Source organism: Apaloderma vittatum, unplaced genomic scaffold (assembly GCF_000703405.1).
Source record: "Apaloderma vittatum isolate BGI_N311 unplaced genomic scaffold, ASM70340v1 scaffold12108, whole genome shotgun sequence".
Classification (NCBI taxonomy): Eukaryota; Metazoa; Chordata; class Aves; order Trogoniformes; family Trogonidae; genus Apaloderma; species Apaloderma vittatum.
The window spans coordinates 15,418-23,770 of NW_009730240.1; the positions used below are offsets into that span (position 1 = coordinate 15,418).

The 8,353-nt window shown below is 37.2% G+C and overlaps 1 protein-coding gene across 1 annotated transcript in view; it reads right to left on the reverse strand.

Moving 5' to 3' along the window:
- Positions 1-7,813, reverse strand: part of LOC104277922 (mucin-6) — a gene marked incomplete at its 5' end in the record, with an annotated part of 20,084 nt that extends 12,271 nt beyond the window's left edge. Inside the window, 10 exons of the mRNA XM_009874730.1 lie at positions 245-382; positions 593-665; positions 996-1,100; positions 1,259-1,397; positions 2,213-2,333; positions 3,229-3,351; positions 5,072-5,279; positions 6,017-6,126; positions 6,642-6,729; positions 7,659-7,813. Of these exons, the coding sequence (XP_009873032.1) occupies positions 245-382; positions 593-665; positions 996-1,100; positions 1,259-1,397; positions 2,213-2,333; positions 3,229-3,351; positions 5,072-5,279; positions 6,017-6,126; positions 6,642-6,729; positions 7,659-7,813 (1,260 nt within the window). The remainder of the gene's footprint in view (positions 1-244; positions 383-592; positions 666-995; positions 1,101-1,258; positions 1,398-2,212; positions 2,334-3,228; positions 3,352-5,071; positions 5,280-6,016; positions 6,127-6,641; positions 6,730-7,658) is intronic.
- Between the last annotated feature and the right edge of the window lie 540 nt (positions 7,814-8,353).

Here is an 8,353-nt window from a genome sequence, read left to right on the forward strand (position 1 = left end):
CAAAAGGCACACAGAAAACATGTGTTATATTGCAGATGAAAACCATCACCCATCAGATTTCTTTGATTCATTTTAAATCATTAGTGAAAAACAAATTCTTGGCATGTCAGTACTCCGATGCAGGTATTCTTGTTTTTTTTCTTTGAACCCAGAAAAGAAAGTTTATTCCATAAAGGATGAGTACCAAGCTTTCAAAATTATACTCCCTACGTTTTCTCCTTCGCATGGGGACTGGATTGCTTACCCAGGGTTCTGCCTTTGAATTGGGATCCAACTTTCACATAGGCCTGGAACACAGGTGACGTTTGAACTACAAGTTCCAGCCCGAAGGTTGTGTACATTTGAATGTACATTGAGGACTGTCTGAAGATAGTGATGTCACCTAAAAAACCAAGCACAGTTAGAAACAGAGAATTTTGATGTGTAGGATTCTGCAAAATAATGATTTTAATGTGTTCTGTAGGTGTTCTAGCATTCTGCCTACAAGCCTCTAAAACCTCTGCTATTGGCAACTGTGAGAGAGAAGATGCTTGACTGTGTAAAACAGACATTTATTGTAATCTGTTTTTTACATACATTCCCTTTTCGTTACCTGATCTGTAAGGTAGCCGCTTAAGTTCATCGTCATCAGTAAGGAGTTCATTCTGAGAAATCACAATTTTGTCCTGTAAGAAAAGAATGAGGAATCAGAAGTAATTATCTGTAGTGATGGTATTTATGTATTTTTTAACTTAAGCAACTATTGTCAATGACCCATATAAGAGGAAAAAAATTCATTCAAGTTTTTCCTCACATGTTATTCCATACTGCTTTCAGTTTTCACTTTGAAAATTTACTTCCTGAGCTTATGTGGCAACTGAGATCTTTACTGTGTGTGCATGAGCTGGAATGTGTCTTTGGTATCTAAAGTTCAGGCTAGTAGCGCTGTCTTTAAGTATTTATTTTGCTAATCTGGTTACTGAAATGTGGATAGAACCCACGGAGGGAATGCTTACCTTTGTAGATAAGTAGATTACAGCACTAAGGGTTGTCTCAGAAGGAGAATAACCAGACTTTTCATATACAGCCATTAGGGTTCCATTGTGTGGCAGGCTGGAGCTCTGGAGAAAAATAGTGAAAAGGGAAGTCTGTGTCAGAACAATGATTTGTGGAATGAATATATAGCATAGAAAGAGCAAATTTGTTTTCTAATAAGAAACCAAAGACAGGCTAAAATGTCCCGATTGACACTGTGTGTTTCTAGGCTGCAGGAAATTACCTTCATAAGAACGTAAGTGCAAACCCCATGGAACCTGTATGATCTAGAATCGAACGTGGTAACAAAGGAGCCTCCTTCCAGCGAACACCTCCCTGGGCAGGGCAAGTCTCTGCAGTTCCACTGACCCATCATACACACACTGAGGAAAACAAGAAATTCTGTGTAAGGTTATTCGCATACCAAGGCACTATTTCCCAGCAGAGAAGTCGATTCTCCTGTTGGATGCTTTGCTGTGGCTGATCAGGACGCATATCTGCTTAGTGAGCACAGCGTAACATACGTTCTGAACTTTCCTTTCCATTGTTTTGCAATTTCTATTCTTTATGCTCTAAAAACTTTGCTACTTCCTAGCAATGACAGATATAATTTGTACCACTTTTCCCATAATGCATTCTATGCTTTGATTTTCTTTGTCTATCACTTGTCCATCTTAATTTAAAGTTGCTGAGCTCTTGTATGGATTACCAGTAAACTTTCCTGAATAGATTTATGATGAAAAGTGTGTTCATTGGTTCAAGATCAAACTCCATTATTTATCCTCTACCTTATTAATTAGAATTATGGTAGCAAGAAAAGTAACACACAAAAATTTACACTTTTTGGGGGAAAAAATTCCAAATTTAAAAAATATTGTCCTACTTAATCATTTTCTGTTGCAAAAACAGAAATTTAGTTTTCAGCACTGAAATGGTGGTGATGGATATTTGTTTTGTAGTAATTTTACCTCCACTTTCACAGGGGAGATAAAAATGCTATTATTCTGTGTGTTCTGAAGGAGCATTTGTATTTCTAAAGATAAATCAGGAAGACATGTACATCTTTGATTGCAAAAGCGGTGGCCTCATCGATAATCTGACGCATTTGCAGCTGCTCCCTGAAAAGTTGGGCTCAATTTTCCAATTCCAGGGTGAGGATACTCTCCATCCTCTCACGAATGTACCTGTTGGTACTCACCAGGTCCTACATGCTGCTTTCATCGTCTCTCCCGGAGCATATATTTTCCCATTCAGTGTACATGGACAATGGCTAATGTGAACACACGTTCGATTCTTTGAAATGTCATCAAGAACAGTTCCTGCCAAAGAAGAGTAAAAAAAATGAATATTTTTCCATACCCTTACTTAGCGCCAAAGCTATTCTAGCTTGAATGTTTTGCTATTCTTGCACTGCTGCTGCCCTTGCTTAGAGATATAATATGCAGGATGTTTTCTTTTAATTGAAATTGCTCTGACTCTTTACAAATGGTAACGTCATTTGGCTGCTTTGTTGTATCAAAGTGCAGACCATTTCCTTCATTTGAAATTTGAATTTAATTTGTAACAACAGCAAGCTTCAATGTTTTTGTGTTTTGTTTTTTTTTTTTCTATGACATTCTGATTAAGTTGGGACTTAATATTCTTTTCCAGAGTATTAAGTCTGGCTTTAAATATGTAACTCACAACACATTACTTTTGACTGCTATAAAATGGTGATAATACTGATATAAATACCCACACCGCAGCAACCTTTAAAGATATTTCAGTTCTGAAATTTCAAGAAATGATGCAAATTTTTGTAATAATTACAATTTTCATAGGAAGTTCATCTTGAACTATTTAAAAGTGATTTTACAAAATGCCCACAGTGTTGCAGAACATCTCCGAGGCATGTTATCTCTTGCTGGTAGCCTGAAAGGCTACGTACCTGTTTGGGATAGGAAATTAATTAAGCTTTCTCAGTGATTATTATAATCCAGAACTTTAAGCGGGCAGCATATAATTATTCCATCACATAGCATGGACTTTTAAGGAAAATGCTGCCACAACTCTTTATGGCAAATAGTCACAAAGGATCTGACTGTTGAAGTCTCCAGTTATATTACATTACCTGAGAACTGGCACAGTGCCCTGAAAGTCTATCCCACTTGGCTGGACATATGCCAAAAACATTTTTATGGGCCCTTCAGGATACGAAGAATACCAAAATGATACCTTCTGGGCAAAAGCAACCATAGGTACAGTGACTGGAACAGCTGTACTCCGGGTTGGAACAGGTTTTAATACACGGAGAACCACATTCCTCGTAGATTTGGTTGGCAGAACATTTTCCCACAGCTGCAACAAACAGTGGAAGCGTTAAGGTTTTTAAAGTGTGAGCATAGAAGAATCTCTCCTTTTCCACCACCTAGGAGAAGAACTTGTAGTTTCTGGCATTAACGTTCTCTTATCGCGCCTCAATATTCAATTAATCACCTGAGCATTCATCATTACCGTCATATTCACTCTAGCTTTTATTTATTTAATCTAAGAATTCTTGTACAGTTCTGTAAATTCACACAGTGCCTTACTAATATTTATCTGAATCTATAAAATGCACAAAGAATTGACAAATTTGATGGATTAAATCCAACCTCAGACCAAGCAAAGAACGAAATAGCTTACCTATTTATGTAAAATGAATAACCTTGGAGAAAAGGAGGGGAAAAATAATTTTGGAAGGAAGTGCATTTTTAAAGCGTGAGGGATAATAATGGAACTTAGTTGGGAATATTTTCAGCAAGAATGAAGAAAGACTAACATCAGCTTTTCTGTCAAATACCAAACAAAAAAATGAAGAGTGGCAACAACATGTGAAGATCAAGAGAAGAACAGAAGAATACGGCACTGGAGACACAGTGAAGGTAAAATGATGCAACGCCTCTTAAGTAAAAACGGTAGGCAATGGCAAGTGGAAAAATGACTGCAGGAATATAATTCAACTGGGCTTTCACTATTCCTATGCTAAAATTGAAATGGTAGCCAATCTTAAAGATTTTTGAAACTGAAATAAGAATGAAGGACTAAGGAGAAATACTTTCCCAACAAAGGAGCTTATTTTGTGAATTTGCTATCCATGACCATATATTCGTGCAAAAGGCAAATTAAAATACGATTAAATTATATGCTTCTGAAGGACAATATCATATTAAGCAAGGTCATTTTGAAAGCTCTTCTTTTTTTGTCATGAGCTGTATCTCTGGTATTTTGATCACAGAATATTAGGGATTGGAAGGGACCTCAAAAGATCATCTAGTTCAACCTCCCTGCCAGAGCAGGATCACCTAGAGTTGGTTTAGAAATAACATCAATTTAAGTAACTTTTGACTTCTTTTATGAACAGCGTGTTTTTTTTCTAAAACAATGAGCCCTGCTACATAACACTGCCTATAGATCTAACTTCCAGGTGAATTCAAAAGGACTGCAAAAAGTGAATCAGAACTTTGGTAAAAAACAGAGACTTGAAAAATAGTATGTCTAATCATGTACAGCTTGGAGAGTAATGCAAAATTTCGTTCCTATTTACTTCCAATCAGTAGTTGCAATTAAGAAGGTTGAGCATCTCAAAAATGACTACTGAAAGTCTGTGAACAAAAGGGTTTATAGCAATTTTTTAGCAAAAAAAAAAAAATCAAGGATTTCAGAGGCCTTTTAAAAGTTCTCTCCACTGGCTAATTTGCTAAGTGCAATAATGAAAAATCTATACTAAGAGAGAACAGCCTCCAGCTGGAAGTCTGAGAAATTTAATGATTTTCACTTGGTGGATGTTTCTCCTTTGGTCTCAGATTGACATGGAGGGAGCTTTCTCTGTTTCATGCTTCCTCTTTCTCCTCTGAGGCTTCCGTGCTCTTCTTAGTGCTTCGCCAGAAACCACTGTTGTGCTCTTAAGAAAATAATTTGTTTGATTCAAGACGGTAGTGACTTCTATCAGCGGGTTTAAATTCCAATTCATCAGCGTTCTCCCTCTGTAAGATATAGCAAGGTTAAGCGTATCTACGACTAAAACCTCTGAACTTACAGCAGAAGTTTTCAGCTCTCCAGTTGAACACCATTTGATGGGACATAGCACATTGCCTTGAATACTCTGACAGCGTAGAGCAAGTGCAGTTGTTTTGTCCTGGCTCGCTGCAGTCCTGCATGTCGAGCTGGCAGCGGGTGACAAACCCATCCTTTGGCACACTGCAGGTTGGTGACACCAAGTTGAGTAGCTGAGAGCAGATCACGGCCTAAATATAAAAAGACAAAGAAAATTGTTCCTATAGTTTCCCCCATGTGAAAACCACAGTAGAATATCGATGTTAGTTCTGATTTTCCTCTTGGCTTATTTGCTTCCTGTCCCCCTCCTGCAGTTTAATAAGATGTATTTAACTTTAAATGCAGGAGAAATTCAGTACCATCAATCCCCTTAAATACGGCTGAGGACATTACAGGTACGGAGCATGTTGTCTCATGGAGATTCAGTTCCAGGACAAATGCCCCCTGTGTGAAAACAGGGGCATTCATTCCCCTTTAAGCCAACATTTGATACGTTTGTACCTCCTAGCATGTTGCCTCCTGCAGTACAAAGTCTGGGAGAGAATCAACCTCAAAAGGTTAAGCCTCCCAGCCACTAAAAGTAATGTCAGGTCTCTCGCTATTCAGTAAAAAATTCAAATTTTCACTGGTTTCCACGAGTTTTCTGTCACGAGTTGCATGAAATTTCTGGAAGCTGTGAGCTAAATGCTAGTAGGTTTATAAGTGGTATAAAGCCAGCCTCAGGCATGCCTGTGGGCATTTTTCAAAGTGTATTTTAATGCAAATAGCTCCTTTTGTTTCTCATATCATGGTATACAAATTTTGACTTTATCCATTTTCACATAATTTGTTTTTTTATGAAACCACTGGCTCTCCATCCTTGGTTCTTATCTGTCTTTCTACCTCTGTTAAGAATCATGCTGCACAAATCCAATAAGATCTTTCTTACGTATTTTTGGTGAGGAACGGTAGGAATTGGTATCTCCTCAGACAGGCAGATCTCTGATGGATCATCCATTTTTTGTAATGCAGCAAACTTATACGTATCCAGCACTTTACCTGTAAATTGAAGAGTTATAATTTGTCAGGAAAAAGCTCACAGATTTTTTTACTTGTTGCTCTGATGTAGCAAAACTCTGATTCTACTCTTTGACTGCAAAAGGTCCTGTTAAGTGATCTTCCTGATGTTAACAACTACCTCTCTTGCTCTTTACCAGGAGTCTATTCAATAATGTTTATTTTTTTAATTGAAATGTTCCTTGATTATTTCTCTGACATATTTCCTAATCTATTACACTTACCAACTTACATGGTAAGAGTTGCTACTGTTTTTCTGCCAGCTGGTTTATCTTTTGCCAGCTGCTAATTCGTGCCTCTTCTCCTTGTCCCCCATTCTTATACTTTCCCCTACACATGGGGTTAAACTCATCACAACCCAAAATACATTGTGTACATTTTAGAACTCCTTTTTGGGATGTGTATAGGAAACTCCATCTGCCTGTGCTGATCTGAGATCAGTTTATTGAGCAATTCAGTGTCTCCACACTTCCACCTGACCTGTCCCTCGATCTTACCTTCATTCACAAACTCGTTCAATTCGTAACCATCATAATTTCCACACATTCCACAGGTTTTCCCCATATATTTTTTTTCAGTCAAAACCTAAAATAAAAGAAAACATTTAAAAGGACCACCCTAAGTAAAATTACCTATATAGCATTGTATTTCTCAAACAAATTCGGTTCGAGGATCCTTCCAACTCTTTTAAGGATTTAATTGGAGGAAAAGTTTTGTAAGCAGTAACTTCTTTTCCTCATAAGAAAATAGTGATAGTTGTGGGGTATTTTAATTCAATAAAAGAATAAGATTCTAAGACATATACAGAGAACTGAGGGGGCATAATATTCTAAGGACCCAGAAGAAAATACAAAAGGAAATTACACTGTTTCTTTGCTCGTTTGTTGTTTTTTTTTTGATGGAGCATGAATTTCAGGTTTGTTCTCTTAAGAAATTGAAGGTTACAGGAAGAAAATCTGTATTCAGAAGAAGGTTTTTCAGTTATCTATTGCTCTGGAGAGTAAAGGGGTAATACTACTACTGGCTACAATCAATGAATTATTACGTAAACCTTAGATCAGACAAAATAATCTGACTATATATAGAATATAGTGTGTGCCCATTGCAGTAGTATTTCCCATGATATGTGTGATTGTCATAATGGTAAATCTCCCAGACAGTTTGTGACATAACCATCTCCCAATATAGAATTCTGTGACTTCTGTGATATTAACATCTCAGGTGATGCTGAGAGAATGTACCCTCTCTCTAAAATATATCAGACTTTGGAAGGAAAACATGAAAAGACTCAAAGAAAAGGAAAGAAACAAGGGAGCTGGTAGAAGTACCATGTGTTTGAAACCAAAAGGTGTCCAGGGGAAGTACAGCAGAAATGACAAGTCTATGGCACACGCTATTAAGGCTAACGCAACTTTAAACAACATCCCATTAGCAAAACATTGTAGCTGCTGGAATAGGCTGAGGAAAGCTTCAAGTGAGTTCTCTCTTTTGCTTTATGAAATCATTTTACTAACCATGAGATAGTCATCGTTGTTCCACATGACAACCAGCTCCATCTCCATGAGCTTGGCCACCAGGCGGATGTTGCGCCCGTAAGGTGCTATTTGAATTCCATTGCTGGTGTAAGGCAACTGAATGACGCTGTAATGAAGCAAGAAGAAAAATTGACCTTCTCATACCAATATTATGCAGGTATTTGTTATCTTCTTTAGACACAATACACATACAATTGGAGTATTTGCATTAACATGAAATAGATGGGGTATTTTTCCTTTGTAACTGTAACAGGTCAAGACACATGAAAATTTGTGTTGATTGAAAATCCATGTCAGAACTTCCATAGAAAAATGATTACCTAGTTGTTATACTGGTGAAAATGTTGGCGCAGGACTTTGCATCTTCGCTTGGCTTAGCTTTATTAGATGTTTCAAGAACTTGTAACAACACAGTTTGTGTGGTAGAACTATTGTTGATTATCCTGAAGAGCTTCTATGGACTACAGCCCGTTAAGTTAAGAATTATTGCTACAACTGAAAACTGACAAGGTTAGAAATCCATAATGGAAATGTTGTAGCAGAATTAGGTTTTCATCCTTGTGACTGAATTCTAATGCTACATACTAACAATATTAAAGAACAAACATAATTTGCTAAGTACTCACTAAGTTTATAATACAGTCATAGAAAAGAGATGGTTGGAAGGGACCTGC